The sequence below is a fragment of the Scleropages formosus genome, chromosome 1 (assembly GCF_900964775.1).
Source record: "Scleropages formosus chromosome 1, fSclFor1.1, whole genome shotgun sequence".
NCBI lineage: Eukaryota > Metazoa > Chordata > Actinopteri > Osteoglossiformes > Osteoglossidae > Scleropages > Scleropages formosus.
In genome coordinates this window covers 32,562,585-32,580,821 of record NC_041806.1, presented here as the reverse complement: position 1 = coordinate 32,580,821, position 18,237 = coordinate 32,562,585, and the positions used below count along the sequence as shown (strand labels likewise).

Genomic DNA, 18,237 nt, shown 5'->3' with positions numbered 1-18,237 from the left:
AAGGAAATGTGACCCAGAAAGTGAATTTATACTACTCAGGATTTTCCCCCAAGTGATAGTATCAAACTGTTTAAGTTACATCTTGATCATCAATAATCTTCTATACAATTCATACTGAAATTATTTGATCTAGCGCTAGCCCTGACGCTATGAGACTGTGACCTCTTCCAGAGGAGGTAGCTCAGTTAATGGAGTTGAAACACTGTATGGTTCACTGCAGCATGCCAGGTTCAAATGGACACTTCCTGTGGACCACACTAGGCCTAAAGCCAAGGCCACGTGATGGGCGTTTACACATTGGCCGTTGGTGCGAGTGTGTTCTGCATGCCTCATGCTTGTCCCGACTCGACCCACCCCCCCCCCCCCCACAATGTGGAGGAGCAGTCCAAAGCGCAGGAGCAGAAAGTGGGGAAGGGTTTGGGATGGGTGAGTCTGGGGTGTCCTCAGCTACAGCCAGAGCGAACCGTTACGACTGTGACGTCTATTTCTGTGGCAGGCAGAAAGGCAGGCAGGCAGCACCTACTTGTTACACGGACAGGAACAAAGACCACAGAAATTTCCTAGATTGGTCAAATTCTTTTCTGCTTCCTTCATGTCCTTATTGATTTGGTCCATTCCTTCCTCGATGCGCTCCAGTTGCTCTGATTAAACACAAGTCATTTAATCCCCCACAGAACGAGGCACATGAAAAAAGAAAGGAGAAAAAAGAGGAGACAAAGAAGAGAAGAAGACAAAAAAAAAAACTTCAGACATTCACTGTGACAGGAAAAAAAAGGATCGGACGCCACCACATAAGCAAGGGCCTCAAGCACTTGGCCAGTACCTACTTGTTACAAGGACATATGAAAAGGCCACAGCATTTCCCTAAATCTTTTAAATTTTTCTCGGCCTCCTTCATGTCTTGGTTGATATGGTTCATGCCATCTTCAACACGATCGAGTTGTTCTGGTCAGGACAAAAGGGATGACAGCAGTGGAATGAATCTTACTGGCTCTTGAGCAGAAACAAACAGGATATGAGGACTACATAGGACAACTACAATGCATTTGAGGACGGCTGATGCATTGGCATGGTATGGCATATGCAGGACCTTGCTATAAGAAGTGCTTACAAAAATATTTGAAGAAATACGTGCATAAAATAAAACTTCCTGCTGCATGGTGATGATGATGATGTTAATAATAATAAAAACAGCATAGGAGTTGACATTGTCATTCTGTTAGGATGCTTTAAAAACAAAGAAAAATAAGCTTTGTGCAGGGTGAGTCTACAGCCCTGTGGAGACTAGAGCAGGTGCACGGTGCAAGTGAAATCTGAGCGAGCTGTGAATCCGCACTTGGTCACGGTGTATAGCACTTTGTGTATGGCCAGCAAAATCCATTTATTAAAATCCCTGTCATGTAGGAGAGAGAGCAAGCAATGGACTCTCCAAGTGAGGTGTAGGTGGCTGAGGGATTTTCAGTTGCTGTGGGGAGAACTGTGAGGAATGGAAGTTCCTGCTTTTGAGTTTAAGGAAGTGCATGAGGAAAGGGTTGGGGTTTGAGGAGTGCGGGGGTTGGCAGGTGGGTGGCGGGATGTGGGACGAGGGGCATAAATTCATTGATCTACTACTCTCTTGTAAAATCCCTGGAGTAAAACGATGGGTCCCTTTCATACATGAGGCAGCTGTTCCTCAAAATGAGTGCGATTTGGAAAAGGCACAAACAAGGGGCACCGCAAACGCAAATCCCCCTGGGATAAGGGGATGACTATTGATCAGCTCTATCTCTTCCCTTTGGATTCTGAGGGCTTGTACTTGACCATCACCCCTCAGTCTGACTGGTCAGGTTTACAACAGCCCCCTGGGGTTTATCCCAGAAGATACAGTGTGACTGGCAGGGTCTACCATCGAGCAAGATCTTCTGTCCCTGAGAGCGAGGGGACTGGATCAGTACTCCACTTCTCACCATTATAGTCTTTTATTTTCTCATGGGGAGCCATGCACTTTAGCTGCTGACCAGCGCACCACATTTAACACCTTGTGCTGCAGTATGTTTCTTGCCTGTTCACAGCCAAAATAAACCTATGCATGCACAACCTGTCTGACTGAAGGATTGTAGATGACAACAATTTGTAAAGGGTACCATAAATATTAAATTCAGCTATCGTCCCTAAAACTCTCCAAAAACTCCGAAAAATATGCATCATTTATATTTTTAACTTGGAATTTTGAAATATGAAAGACATTTTTCTTCCATTAATTGTTCATTACTATATAAAATGAAACTCGTATTAAATTATTCAACACTTTAGTTATATTTACTTTGACATGCTTACCTATGAAATGTATTTTGTCATATCCCTACATAACAAACCTTTGGAACACTGACTACTTTAGCAACGTATGACTAATTAACATCACGATGACAAGGGCAAAAGAAGACCCTTTCAGACAGCAGAAAATATATATTAAGAAACCCAGCAATTTATTTTATATCAATATTGTAATACTGTCATGCCCACATCACTCCACAAGCATTTAATGAATTGCATTATTTACATTTGCTGTTCTTGATGTAGACTAGGAATTCTAACATCCAGATTGTTTGGACTATGTCATTTAAGTATGGTTGTAAAAACTGGGCATATTTTATTCCTTTCAAGGACCAGGTTTCTTTTCACTATTCTATTTTTCATGCCTCTTCATTAGCAGCCCACAAGGCTCAGATTATTACTCTTTAATTTTTAAACAGTGTTAAAATTAACATTTCAAAATGATCTTTCAGACTGATGGTCACATCCAACAGTTAACAGTTCACTTTTTCCGTTATTATGGTAACTTTATTTTTCCCCATCTTATTTGCACTGTTGAATACTGTGCATTGAATAGACTTGTAGAGGTAGAAAGAGATGGCTGCAGCTATAGTGCATGACCTCACCTAATCCTCTGCCTCCTTAAAAAGGAATGAAGGAAGGGATATAGAGGATGAGTCTGGCATGAAACCACAATCTACAACTCATTAGAGTCAAGGGCTCTCTGCTTGGGTAGTCAAATACCTTTTTCCCCTTTCTTCAGATCCTCAGTTGCATCTATTAAGGCTCAAACTGATTTCAGACTATAATGGGCATGTGGTCACTGAAATTCTCAAGTTCTGTGGACAGCTGGAAAAAGGCCCCATTTGGGGGGAGAAAATTTAAAAAAGAAATGAAATTTCTCAATTGTAAGGACAATAAATCTGAGCAGACTGACCAGCCAATTAGCAGCCTGCTAAAAAAAAGAAAAAAAAAAAAAGAAAAGAAAATGGTAAAACTGCAAATGGTAAACTCTGCAAACCATTTGTCTGTTCCACAGTGTATGGGATTCACTGCAATGGAATGTGCTTTTTTTAGACAAGCAAAGTATTTAGCCAGGGATAATACAATGAGGAATTAGTAAAATTCATGGGGAAGAGAGTTTTGTCATTACCAGCAAAACCGATCGTTTTATTTTCCCACTCTTGGTGGGTGCCCACTTCACCTTTGACATATAGCCCTGGAATGACTTGCTGCTGAAAGTTCATTTTTCAGTAATGCACAGGAATGAGCAGGCAGGATGGAACCCACCAGGGTACAAAAAACTCATACTTTTCCATAAGACCAAGGACTATCTACTTTCATTGCAAAGTATCATTTTGAAGAAAGACACATCTTTTTTTTTTTGTGGCAGAATTCAACAATTCATCTTTAGGGGGCACCTGGGCACTTCAGAGATAAACAGATTAACTATATACAGTAGCTGTGTTAAATACATACATTCACAATAACACAGTGAAGTAGAGATAATACAGTAATAGTGAAGTTGTTCTACATGCTTCAATAAAACTGGATAAACCCCACTCAAAATTAAATTCTTGTACAATTCTGACTGAATCTGGGAAAAAAACAAGAACTATGTGGAAAATACGAGCATCAGATGCACAAAATTACAGCATCAATTATATTAATAGTTCTTGTAGCCAGTCAGATTCTTGTGTTTGTGTGTCAGTTACATTATATACTGTATACTCTTGACTCTGACAAAATCGTTCCAAATTGTATTGAAAGAGAATTTAAATTTGTTCTTTTTATTCTGCCAGTATTATTTTCTTTCAGGGAGGCCAAGCTCAACGTAAACAATTTTCTAAATCTTTTAATATTTTAAGTGTACAGTGCACAATAATGTAATTTAAATATTGTATATTATTGAAGAATAACAACATTATTGCCCAAAGAAAGAGTCAGATTCTGAAAAAAAACTGGCCTTCAGGCTTTTTAACGTACATTTTCCCTTTTACTGCCATTCAGACTTACCTCCCTGCTCATCCAGCATAACCAAAGTCCTGATACCAGCATCTTTACTCTACTCCCAAATAATTGCAGAAAAGAAAGGTATACAGGGAAAGGGAATAAATGGAAAGAGAAAAGAGGGACAAGAAGCAAGATCAGTAAAGAATACAACAAGGTTAAGAGACAGATTTAGAAACAAAATAGTAAAACCAAATTAGAGTAACAAATAACAGTCCCTCGAAAGGAAACCAATAAAATTACCAACAAGACATTAAGCTGCATTATGAGAAGTTGGTCCTTGACAAACCCACATTCCACAGACCAAAAGTATGTGTCCATTGACATTTGCCAAAGACATGTCCGATATTTTCCTGTACACTAGGTAACGGTTTGTCGACAGACACAAACAGTGATACCATTTGTCCCCTCAACTCTATGAAAGATGCACTTAGAGTAAAAGCAGTGAAGGCGCAGGGCGTTTTGTTATTAAAGAGCTGGCCTAACACAAACAAACAAAATCCAGAAGCCAAGCAATAGACAGATTCCACTGGTAGCTCTCGACCTTGTGTGGTAAAGGATGATACTAACCCCTTTCACACAATAAAACCCCTTCACAAATTCATTTAGGGCAGACTGAGTAAATATTAACTGCAAGGTTCACGTTTTGCAGCAGCAAGAAAATAAATAAAAATAATTGAATGAACTGCCAATCATCTTTCAATATTTTACGTTATTATTAAGCATTAACACCGGTACAGGTGGTCCCCGATTTACGCTGATTCGACTTAACGATTTTTTTCGACTTTACAATGATGAGCTGGCAATAGACATTCAGTAGAAACCGTACTTCGAATTTAGAATTTAGATTTTTTTCCCAGGCAAGTAATACGCGGAGCGATACTCTCTTGGGATGCTGGGCAGCGATCCGCATCTCCCAGTCTGTCACGCAGAAGTGTGTATTAGGTGTATTAAATGTATTAAATGTATTAAATCAGGGAATCATCGCAAATCGGGGACCTGTATACCATCTAAGGTGTACCCCTAACAGCCTAGCACCCGGTGATTCAAGTTTTGGACACTACCCTGAGAGAGAGATTAGGATTATTTAGCTGATAACTCTGTCGAAGGTCACCTACAGTAGTATAACTAATACTATTCAGTTTTATGACACGTTTTCGCAAAAGAACCTAGGTTTGGCTGTTTTTACCTCAACGAGCCACAGTATGGAAGTGTGATTGGAACAGAAATTTTACAGCCAGATGCCATTCCTGAGATCAACCCCCACATTTTACCTGGTCTTGGGCCCAGACTATTTGGCTGTGGCTATAGGTAATTTAGGAAAGGTGATTTACAGCACAATGTTACGCTTCTGTACTAAGCTACTCACAGTTATTTACCTGTTTATACATCTGGGTAATTTGTAGCTGACCAATTCAGGTGAAGTACGTTGATCTTCAGGTTGTAGTATATTGTACTGCAGTGAGATTTGAACCTGGTCCCTAAATTGCAAAGTGATCCTCTAACCACTTTGGTACCAACTGTCCCCCTTAAATACATACAGTACCGTAGTCAAGAAGAACAGCTGTTGTTTATTGATGCCTTCAGTTCTAACACTGTGAGCCAGAACCAGAACCTGCGCGCTCTCACAAGGCAACGCTAAACCAGGATGTGAACTTGGAATTTTCCATCCTGTTTTACTATTGGTATTGCACTGTCTGTACTTTTTAAAATACAGAATATATCTAAGGTCTGCTGTTACTGTATTTTTCTAAAGGACTCTGAGAACTTTCTTCTTCAATAGGTGCACTGTGTTTCTCCAAATGGAGCAACGGAAGTGTGCCAGTCAGTTCTTTTCCTCTCCATGCTGGGAGCAACAGTGTGGATTTGTCATTTATACTATTAGGATTCATGGCTGTAATAAAAGATACGCTACAGAAGGCCTAGTTACCTGCTAATAAAAACATCCAGGGTTCATAATAACGCAGCAGTGGAGTAGCATTGTCGCAGAGCACACCGTATCGAACTGCTGTGTGGTTCTTTCACTGTGTTTGGAAGCACAGCTGAGCCCCTTGCGCTGCTGCATTTCTGTTCCATTTCACAGCCCAGTTACTGTCAGGGGAGAACTTTATTTCCAAGGCTGAGCTCAGTCGTGTGCCTCCCGTGTCCGTATTGATAGCTGGTACAAGAACACGATGTGAACAGACAGACAGTGGATTTGCAGCAACCTCCTACCTGTGGATAAGCAGGTACGGGCAATTATAAGTACTCTGTGCCAGTGGTGGTCTTTCTCTAGGCGTGTGAAGAGACCAGGGGTCCAGCTCCCAGCCATACTGACACATTTAATTCCTGGCATCACACCTTGGATAGGATGCTTATAATTCAAGGAGATGAATGCCATATTTAATTATCTTCTCACTTAACCGTATTAGTAGTTTTCTGGTTTTAAAACGGATCTGTCTGTATGAGACAGAATTAATAAATGGGATGAAAACAGAACTATTACGGGCCTGCAATCCACATCATATCACTCAATGTGAAAAAACTGCTAAATTATTCATTATAGAGAAAGTTTAACTTATCAATGAACCCTAACATTCATGCGCTTAATGACTGGCTTTCCATATAAATAGGTCCTTGGGGCAGAAGTATCTTAGACTCTCCCCAATGGACAATGAGATAGAATGGTATTGATATGATCTTTCCTGTCCAAACAATTTGGAAAACCTTTTTGCAACCTAAGGTTCTGAAACCTAATGTCTCCAAAAAGGAATTAAGTGATTTTTTAATATAATTAAAATTTCTCCCTTGTGCTTCAAGAAGAGTTTCAGTACACCTCTCCTGTTTTAGTGCATCTGTGCACCGTAATCACGCCACTTAGAATACCATCAAACCACTTTTTTTTTGGACGGTTACTCCAAAACTTTTTTGACCTTCAGTACTTTTATTTAACCCAGTGTTTTTTTCTTTCTGGGCCATCTTCTGGTCCATATTCTGGGACTTCTTAATGGGGATGAAACCTGAGACTCAATCCCAGTTTGCACACGCAGGTTTCTGCTAAGAATTTATGTTTGCTTCAGCTCCCTATTGATTTTTCCTTACAGCCAACAGTATGAGAAAGGCCAGCAGTGAGTGTTATCCAAACCAGTTACTCTTGCCTGGCTCCATTCTGTAACTCACTACGCAACTGCAACGTACCTTTCCTGTACTGAACCCCAAGGTAGTCTAGAGAAATGCATGTTTCGTATTCTGTAAGTCAACATCTGACTAGTGGACAATAAATTCGATTTTTTTTTTTTGCATTAAAAACTTATATATATTGAAAAAATACAAAACAAAAAGCGAGTTCTGGGTTTTTTGATTCTGAGCCAGCACCTGAACACTGAGTTTAAAAATTCTACTTCCTGTCAAGACCTTCCTTAGCTTCTTTACTGTCCAGGTGTAGAATAATGAGTTGATAATGAGCTATATGCTTCAGATCTTTGCTTCAGCCAGCTCACCATCACTCCATCTTTCTAGCAGACACAGGGCAGTGCTGCCCTCAGTGATGTAAAATAGCGATTATATAATAAATATGATACTCATACTCACAGCTTCTACTCTCTAGCCTCTACCCATTGATTTAGATTTATACAGCATTTCTCCCAGACAGTGGCAGCTTGGAGGGTGACAAATGGACTCTCCCATTTCTCTTGCCTTCTGGATCCATTTGGCAGAGATCAGCTATGGGTTTGCCAAAATGTTAGGATGTTTATTTTAATTTAATATTATTTATGTTAATTGTTGAATTATTCAGCTGAATTATTTCGGTAATGCAGATGTCGAAGGAAACAGTGGGTTTGAATAGTGAAATTAATAATGAATAATTAATAAACAGCCCATAGACTATCATCTTGATGAAGACTGTCTGGTGACATGCTGCACAACAAGATGTTTAACTGCACTGTTTGAGGCAGACCTAAACTTCAGTCATTTTATTTGCAGATGTGGCATCTTTCAAATAACTGAAAACAAGAAAAACTATCCGTAGTAGGACAATGAATGGCAAATTAAAAATCTTGTCATCACAAAGCTGCTAGGAGGGTGAAAAACTCCCCTTTCTGGGCATGACGGAAAAGCACAGAGGTTCTCCAAGGTGTGGAAAGTTGTAACTGTCACTATAGTAAAACTGATGTGAGGGCAAATAAAGCTGAATTCTCCAAGTTAATTAATTAATATCCAATAGGAATATGAAGAATTTCATCCTACCTTGGGAGTTAAGAGGTTGAGTGAATGTAACTTATTTGTTCTTCAGCACCACCAATGCCAGCTGTTGATAGGGAAGGCTTGGAAAGCCATGCATACACAGGCTTGTACTTACATCTGTTTAGCTTTTCTCCAAAGAAACTTACAGTGTTATCCAACCTATAATTAAATATCCATTTATAAGTCAGGGCAACTTCACTAGAGCAATTTTACTGCTACCTACTACAGCTGGAGGTTGGATTTAAACATAGTACCTTTGGGTCTAACAGAAGCAGTTCTAACCACTACACTAACAGCTGTCCCGCTATGTGAGAGGAGCTGAAGGACACTGGTGCATCATTGGCTGCAATGCATTCTGGCACTCAAACCCATGTATGAATAGAAGGAAGAGGTCTGATGGGAAAATGGTGGATAAATAGCACAAGCTTGAGGTCAAATATAGAGGGGACTCATCAGAGACAGCAACTCTAGATAAAGCAACACCATTAAACCATGGTCCTGGAGGACTGATTCCAAGCGGTTTTATGATAAAAGTGCTATGTTAAAAGGCAGATTAAGGGTATATCTCCAAAGACTAAATGAAACCCACCCAGCACAGAGGCAGTTCATTCTGCTGTTTTCCACTTAAAGTTTTGATTGATGATACAGTGTATAGTGGCAAGGAGGCCATTCATTTGTAAGGACAGAGATGGAGGCAATTTCCATGGCTTCCAAAGAAGCTGCAAAAAATTCTCATTTCACTTCCATCCTGCAGCTGGGCATCCATAATTTCATTTAAATGTATTCATGCGTACAGCGGTATGTGGTGCAAGAAATAAGACACAAATTGAAAGGAGTGGTTAAGCCTGTCCGATACTGCGGCTGCCCACGGTGAACAGTGATGTGGAGTTGCTCACCTCCTCTACCAGCTGCAGCATACGGCGGGTGCTTTCCAGTGACTGTCGAGAGAAAGAGAGAAAGGGGGGATGTTACAGACTGATAACCACCGCCAAGCAGCTCCGCTGTGATTACAGTTCTGCCTTCACAGATACATGAACCCTCCAACTTGAAATCCTCTAAGCAACTTCTACAGTTGGTGGGAAAATGGATTATTCTCCATGTGCGTTGCACTTTACATCCCACTCGTCTGTAATGGAAATGTATTTATTTTAATCAATATATGACAATAAAACAGCTTCTTTTCATTAACCTTGTCTGAAAGAGTAGAAAACAAAAGACTTAAGTAAAAATCTCCATAGAACATGGTACCTTCAATTGTGTTTAATATACAACTTTAAATGTAGACGTCATATTTCTTATTTCCCTTTTTCCTCAAGGAGGCAATATTCGTGTTAACTTGCCGACAGCAGCGTCAAGTTCTTTTAGGCAGATTTGTACCAGCATTCACTTATACCCTTGATATTTCGGCGCACTCCTTATAATAACATGCAACCATTTTAAACATAGTCCTGCTTAACATACCCTGCTTTTTCCTCATTTGAAGTTCTGCACATTTTAATTTTATTTTATCTTGCGTGTCTATACAAGAAAGTTAACAGTAATAACTATCTGTATTTAGTAGTAAACGCACTGTTACTGATCCAAAATAAAGTCAATGGAATGTCTCGCTTAAACCATATTTTCATTATTATTACTGTGTGCTTCTGTTTATTGCTATACATGGCTGTGCTTTTCTGCGTGGTCCTGTCCCTTCCTCTGCTTTACTGAGGATTCATCTGTGTCGTGTCCTTCCTGCGCATCCCTGCGTGTTGCTGTGTTGTGTTGTATTTTTTGCTGCGCAACGCTCTGTATCACAGCATGTGTGCCGTAGCGTTCATGCAGACAGGCAATGCTGCAGTGGGTGGGGAACTGCAGAGTGTTCTGCAGGCTACCAGGGCAGCAAATTTATTGGCAGTTCCCCTCCCTTGCTCCCCCTCATACACCTATCTGCTCCTTTGTCCCCCTGCTGTCACTTAAGAGGGCGCCTCTGGATTGCATTAGTTCCTCGTTAATATTTCATGAGCCTGTCTGAGCAAAGCACACTTTTCTACTTCTGAACAACGATCAGTCTTCCTTGCTCATTAAAAAATAAAACCCTTATTAAAGTGTTCATTTCGGTTGGCAGACAGGTTATTTTTTCCAAACATTTTGAAACACAAACTACTGTGTAAATGTCAGCCAGGTGGGAAATGGAATGAGGGTGAAACTTACCTACTCTCATACTCTACAGTCTCCGCTGAGCAGTTTGTTTGCTCATAGAATCATAATCATTTGCCCCCTTGGCTAAAATGTCCAGGTTTGATTCACAACAAATGCGAACCTTGAGCAGATGACACCGTCATTCGATGAGAAATATATCATAGCAAGCAATTCCTGGATGTGCTAAGAGGGTCATGCAGTAAGCCAGACGAGACGTATTATATTATCAGATATGTTTTGCATAATCATATACTGTATATACAGGTCCAGATATATTAAATATAACCAATTCAATTACTGTTTATTCAATTTATTTGAGTAATTAAACAATTCCAGGTTATTTATACCGTATAAAAAAGTTTTCTGAAAAACATAAAAACCATTTAAGCTTTAATTGGCTTATGTATGATTCTGTCACATATTAAATGTATTAAACTTATGGGCTTTTTTATTTCTGACAATAACAGTAATAATAATGACCACTTTCTACATTTATTTATCACTACAGAAATGTGTCAGGAGAGTGCGCCGGCTGGTTAGAGAGACCTAATGTGCCGGGTCAGAGCTGAGAAGCAGACTTTGCAAACTCTGCACTGTAGGGATGTATGAAGAGGACAGAAGACGAAGACTCTGAAATGCAAGCAGATCTCTCAGCCTTGGCATTACATCACAATGCATTCGCTGATGTTCCAAAAAACAACTAATTTGTTCCTTTTCAAATACAGTAAATTGCTTGCAGTGGACAACGTGCGTATAATGCGCTCCAGCATATGCACGCTTTTCACCGATTCATTTATTCATTTTGGGAAGTGACCTGTTAAAATGAGAACGGCTGAATGTGTGCGTTAATTTGAACAACAGTCCTTCCAGTGTTTTGTTTGTTTATCTCAATGGCGAGTCAGACTTTCGATGAGGGAAGCTCTGTGGCCCTGCAAAAAAAATTCTGCAGTTACATAAGCCAAGGTTTAGGCTTCGGCCCGCTGTCTCCACCTGGCACGGAGCCCTGACATGTCGCCACCGACACTCCGACCCCGGATTATTCCCCAGTGCGGAGACAAGAATGGGGCTTTCCGCAGCGTAACTCGCCTGCTGTCAGCCTGAGCTTCGAGCAGCAGATCCCGGGGTCTGCGCAACGCTCTAAAGCAATCTGTTGTTCCGAGCCACATCCCTAGTTTTTGCTTCAGTTTGACAGGATAGGAAAATTGTGTTAGTTTTTATGAAAATCCTATTCAGTGAGTGTTTTGTAACTGACAGTGGGGGTTGTGAGGATCCTCTGAATGACCCAGTGGGGATACGTGTCATCACGATTTGTATTTAGTTTTGAGTTAGGATTTCTGTCTCATTGCCGGCATTATAACTACGCAGCAAAGACCTACGCACTTCCTGTTTTTCCCGCCTCCCCCTCTGGCACCGCCTGCACTCATGAGTACTCACCTCATCGGCCAGCTGGTCCGCACGTTGCTGCATGTCCGACAACTCATTGCGCATATCCGCGTCGTCTGCCATGGCTCCTGTGTGTCCTGATGGTGTTCTTCACCAACTGGGAATCACGGGTCCTACTGGGGACACTGGGAAGGCTGGAAATAGAGAGAAACAGAAGATCCTTTATGGCAATTACCTTGCTTTCAGAATAACGTCTCTTGATAAACTGTCAGCAATCATCAAATAGCGATAAGAGTGATTACAACAAGATTATGGGATGAACAAGACCATGAACTGCATGAAAATGGTGTGGCTTTTACTTTAAGATCTCTGCTCTTGCAGCTTGGACTTGATCAGATTTGAGCTGACATTCGCCGAAACTAATTGCAGCAACAAGATCAACAATCCTATTAATGAGCACAGCTGAACGTGACTTTTCTCTCTAATGTCTGCCTTAGAGCTCAGTAAATATGCCTTCAAAAAGACCCTGGAATTTAATTAACTGTATTGGCACGTTCAGTACATCGTCTACGTCCTCAATATTTATACCATTTAATCTATTATATGTAACAATTCTAGAAAACAGAAACAGATAAAACACGGTACTGATGTTTAGCATAAGGAAATAATGAAAGGCTCCCCTTATTCAAGGTAAGAGTGGGATAAGGATGTGCTAAACCTTCTGCAGGGTGATATCACTGACAGTCGCTCATTGCACAAAATTGTTAAATAATCATAGCAAGGTCAAGCAGAGAGTACAAATGTATGCTCCACTAAGTCACCAGAGATTTAATGTTTCATGGACATGAGGGGAGTGCAAGTCCCTCCTATGAATAATGAACTCATCTCTTCCCCTCGCGGGGCTGTTAGTGTACAAAGGCTAAACACAAGCTGATCTGGACCCTTTTTTTAGTTTGCTCTCCATAATTTTCATTAAAAATTATACCTTCAGCCGCTACACAAACAGAAAAGCTCGGACAAAGAGCTATTGAATGCTTGGCTGGGGGGTGGGGGACGATGGTGTATTTGTAAGAACAATTCACTGCTGATTAAATCTGTAGTGCAAATAGGCAGCAGGCAACGCTCTGAGCTTGCCCAGTGTTCAGCAGCGCTCAGGGTGAGCTATTCAAGATCCTTTTCATCTCCGTCATAATATGCAATTTGATGAGAACGCAATCTTACGGCCTTCAGCCTGCCTTATTTTTCCTGCCTTGTGTCAGGTTGTTTTCAGGCAAAATCTATGGCATCACAGATGTCACTCCTTTAAATAAATAAAATCATAAGAATAAAAGTATTTAATATTGAACAAGTTGGTTTGGGGAAGAAGTTCATTAGAAAACATAAACATATTTCACAAGGATCTAAATTTAGTCCTACATACTCACATGCATGTACCATCTTAAAATAGGGCAAAATAATTTCTGTACTAATCTATGGGCAGCCGTGTTGCTATGGGTACTGCTTGTGCCTCACAACTTAGAGACTGTAAGGTTGGATCAGCCTGTACCTAGCTTGCATGTTCTCACCATGTTCGCATGGGTTTCCTCTGAGTGCTCTCGTTTCCTCCCACAGTCCAAAGACATGTTTGCGATGAATTGGTTGACTCTGAATTGCACTTAGTGTGCATATGTGTGCTCTGCCCTTCCCATTTTACCAACACAATGAGTAGTGTAAGTATTAATCTGCCCACAGCTGGCACATCATAGTCTTTATCAAATGCAGACAGAAGGGCAGAGCATCAGGAAAGCAGCACTAAGAAAGCTCAGTCAGAAGAGGTTTCAATAGTTTGTTCAGACCTCAGATACACCACATGTGAAAAGACCTCCTGCAACAATAAAACTGGAGCAGCCCACCCAGTTTAACCAGCGCCGTATGTAGTGCAGTGCATAATGACATGAAGGCTCATGTTTCAAGTTCCACTAGGGGACCACCTTGCTGTAGGACCTTGAAACAAAGTACTTAACCTGAATTTCCCGGTAAAATGTCATATTATACAAACAGTAAAGTGTGTACGTTGCTTCAAACAAAATCAATAGGTACCAACTAAATAGTAATGCAATGCTATATATATAAGTATGATCACGTGACCTGTCACACCATACCTCCAGTCACCGGAAGCCCAACAAGAAGATTAGTGAGAGGGCCTTGGCACTCAGTGCGCTGTTTAAAGTAGGTCAGCTGCAGTGCAACTGGGTGTGCGCGTCGATAAACACAGGCCAGTAAAACGATAAAACCGAAAACAACACTGCAGCACCGTCTCCCTAAACCCTGAGCTGTCACGCTAAAATCTGAATCTGTGGCTTCTGCCAATCATACAAGCGAATTTTGAAGATTGCCACACGTATTTTATACGTAACCACAGTTTGTTCAACTCTAGGACATCACACACAGCAAATCCTGCCCCTGTGTGTGAATTTGACATGGAGCTGATATACACCTAGAGGGCTCGGAAAGCATTTGCTGGATGGTTTGTCTGCCTGTCTCTCCCCTTGAGTAGCTGGTCGTACCGTTACATAAACTGCCGATGACAGAAGCAGCTCTTTTTGCAGTGTGTCCTCATACAGGGAGAACAGAAAAGGAAGGGGTGAGTGAAGCACACACGTCAGCACCCTGAGCGGCAGTGCTGCAGTTTGTGTCCCTCCATCATTTGCATGGAGAAACTGCTGGTTACTTAATGTCCACTGATGGACACTGAATAGAGAAATAATTCTGACCATGACTATGCATTTCACTGCAATATCACCCTTCCCTTTGCATGCAACACCATGGCAAGTATCAAAATGAAAACATTAGTCTTGCTAATTATCCGCATGAAAAACACTGACATGGTTTTCAGTGTCTGTGCTGCTTAAAAGGAATTACCCTTCTGTAAAGTCACCTTCAAAATTCAAGCTTCTTCTACATGTAGACCTGTGTACCATGCAGTAGGTCCACAAACACTGTGTTTAACACCAGGCTGCAATTTCTTCAGGTTAAACCCTCAAAGCCATTCAAGGAATCAAGTAAACAACCCTTAACCACTGAGGACGTTACAAGCTCGTTGTCCATGGGCTTAAGCTGCATTTTCTGCGAACAAAGCTGGCTCATGGCTGAAGAAGGTGGAGTCTCACAATCAAAGAACCAACAGCTATCGCTGAAGAAGTATGGAGCCTGTAGGTGCTGGATTGCCTGGGCTCAGGTGCGAATCAGAGAACCTGCCCACTACAATTCTACACCTGAGGGCCTTGCAGTCCCAGACTAGCTGAAACAGGCTGCTATGTTTGTACTGCCCATTAAAAGAGGTGTCCAGAGCTTTGATGCCACCTGATACGTTCACTGTGCTCTTCAGCATTTGAACTGTGATTTACCTTCTTCCTCCTTGCTTAGGTTGTTCTACAAGTATCATCTTTCTTAAATGTCATATATCATATATTCACTTTGTACCTTACAATTCAGCCTAAAGTGTGTTAATAATTTCTAAATAATCCTACAGTATTATCAAGGTTAAATCAGGTCTCACTCACCCTTAGTAACGACCCACTGTGCCACTGTACTACCTCTGAATCGTAGATGTTCCCGATAAATAGGGAAAATATACCTAAGCAGGTAGATGCAGTCCGAGCTGAACATAATTCTACCTTTTCTCAGTCCAATCAAATCACCCTCTGAATATCTGGTGCTTCTGATATGCATAATTATAGTTGCAGAAAATCTAGCCTGTAGAAAAATAAACATATTTCACTATCGTCTAAATTCAGTCCCTCAAGGTTCCCCTTTAAAGAAAAGACCACCCCAAAACTGAACTGAACTTAAACTACTATAAAGAACCCAGGTGTCAATGAACCTTAGAACTTCAGAGCTTTTTCTGCAAATTACATCCAAAAAAGTCACTTTAACATAATTGTGAACCACCACCCCAGATAAGCATAATGAAATGGCAAGATTACATTGCTGTCTCTCCTTCAATCACCTTTTCTACCAAGTCTAAGAGAGCACTCAGAGTAGCTGGTAGCATAGTGGTTAGAGTGCCTGCCTTTGGATGCAAAGCTTGTAAGTTTAATTCTTGCTTCTGGCTGTAGTACCCTTGAGCAAAGTGCTTATCTTACTTTGTTTCAGTAAAATCATCCAGCTGTAGAAATAAGTAAGTAATTGTAAACACCTTAACACTGTAAGTTGCTTTGGAGAAGAGCATCAGCTAAATGAGTAAATGTAAGCTCAATGGCAAAGTGGTGATGAAGACCTTGGACCCACAAGCATCCTCTAACCTCGGTGCTAAGCTCACCCTAAAGCCCTAGGAAGAAATCTGCAAGTTCTCCTATTAAGGAAGATAGGAGTAGACTCTTGAAGGGAAGAAGGGAACTAATGCAAGGGTAAAGGACAGCAATAGCTAAGGTGCAAATACTATTGTAAAAAATGCCTGCAATAATAAAATAGTTTTCTTGTTTATTTTTTAAAAATTGGATTTCTAAAAAGAGTTTTACACCGTAAGAACCACATGTGTCTGTATCCATTCACCAAGAAGCACATGTGGCAAATTGGCAATGTGACTGTGACAAACTGGATTCTTAATCTCAAAAGAGCAGATTGAAAATTTTCTAATGTTTCATGCTAGTGCACTTTATTCAGTGCTCTCAAATAATTAAGAAACAAAAAGAAAATAATCATACATTCTTGATTAGAGAAAACACTTAGAACACTCATACTGACATTTCTACCGTCGAGAGAATTCACAATGGTTACTGTGCCTCTGTACGATAACATTTAGAAAATTAACCATTTCTAAAATATTGTTCATGTTAGATTACCTTTGGCTATGCAAATCAATTACTCTGATCACTTATATCAAGCTAAAATACCAGTCTCCAATTCTGGATTGGCGCTGAGATGTGGCGTAGGTTTGGGTATTCTGCTACGTTTTGATCTGCCGAACAATCACGATTACCAGGCTTTACGGTGGGACTTCTGCATGACTAAAAATCCTTCATTTTCTTGCAGTTTAGCTGCCATCACTACTAGTATTTTAAGACATGTTATTGATCAGTATAGAGCAAAAATGTTACAGTAGAGCAGAAGAAAGTGGCACTATTTTGCATTCCAGGAGACTGCATACTTGTGACATGCACGGGTACACGGTGTGCACCTCATTTCTTACAACTCTGGTAACTGAGTGTCAGTGTTATTATTATTTCATCCACTGATGTACACTAGGGTAACCCCAATTAGCACATTGTGATGCTTCCTAATCGTTCAAGTAAATGGCACTTCTAAACTGCTTGAATTAAATGGAATTGTAGAAAATATATATACCAGTTTTAACAAGAATCTGAATGAGAGAAACTTAATGTTAGCTAGGTTTATAGAAGACTTTTTTGCAACCACATTAGGTTAACCGATGTTAACATCTGTGCTGGTGTAATTCATAGGAACATCAAAAATACAAAGCTTCCATTACACAAAAATAAATGCTATTTTTGGAATTGGATACTTTAGATACACAACAGACAAATTAGAGCCAGTAGAGATACAGAACCTTGCAGTGTCAAAGCACAGAAACTGGGACCAACAACCAGAAGTCAAAGAACATTGCAGAGTCCCACATGGAATACATGAGTGCATGAAGTAATCAGCACACTAAAATAAAAAGACCTTTTTTATTTTATTTTATTCTAAAATAACTTGACCTTTTCAAAGTAGTTACTCTTCTGCTGAGATGGGCCAAAATGTATAATGATACTCTATTGTGATGAGCAGGTTTTAATGATGCTGTCAGCCTTACTAAACGAAATAAGAGATGAAGAGATGCGAAAGAGTGGTGTGTATCATACTCCAAATCATATATTCACCACAGTTAACCAGTTTATATCCCCAAAAAAATCTTCTGTTGGTTTTTTTTTTTTTAAAACTTACACTGTTATCCCGCTATTACACGTGTGGCATTATCCTGAGATTACATTTAATGCGGGCAAGTGGTCATGTGCCTTGCCTCTTATGTGTGCATATGGTACTCTGAATGTGTGTGTCCTTTGCCTTCCAAGCAGAGACTCCTCCTTTGGCTGTGAACATAATCTTCAGCAGATGCTGCTAGCTCACTGCTAGCCCTTCAGCTTAGTCACACAACCCTGTCAAAGTCTT

General features: G+C 40.4%; 1 protein-coding gene across 2 annotated transcripts in view; it reads right to left on the bottom strand.

The window, feature by feature from the left end:
- The window catches only part of snap25a (synaptosome associated protein 25a), a 34,633-nt gene that overhangs the window by 6,034 nt on the left and 10,362 nt on the right, over positions 1-18,237 (bottom strand). The window contains exons 2-5 of one of the 2 annotated variants that reach the window (XM_029253071.1): positions 12,139-12,281; positions 9,423-9,464; positions 4,309-4,357; positions 828-945 (exon numbers count right to left, since the gene is read on the bottom strand). In XM_029253071.1, coding sequence (XP_029108904.1) covers positions 828-945; positions 4,309-4,357; positions 9,423-9,464; positions 12,139-12,210 — 281 coding nt within the window. In that variant the 5' untranslated portion in view covers positions 12,211-12,281. Of the gene's footprint in view, positions 1-523; positions 642-827; positions 946-4,308; positions 4,358-9,422; positions 9,465-12,138; positions 12,282-18,237 lie in introns of both variants that reach the window. The other variant, XM_018735241.2, reaches the window with a different exon arrangement.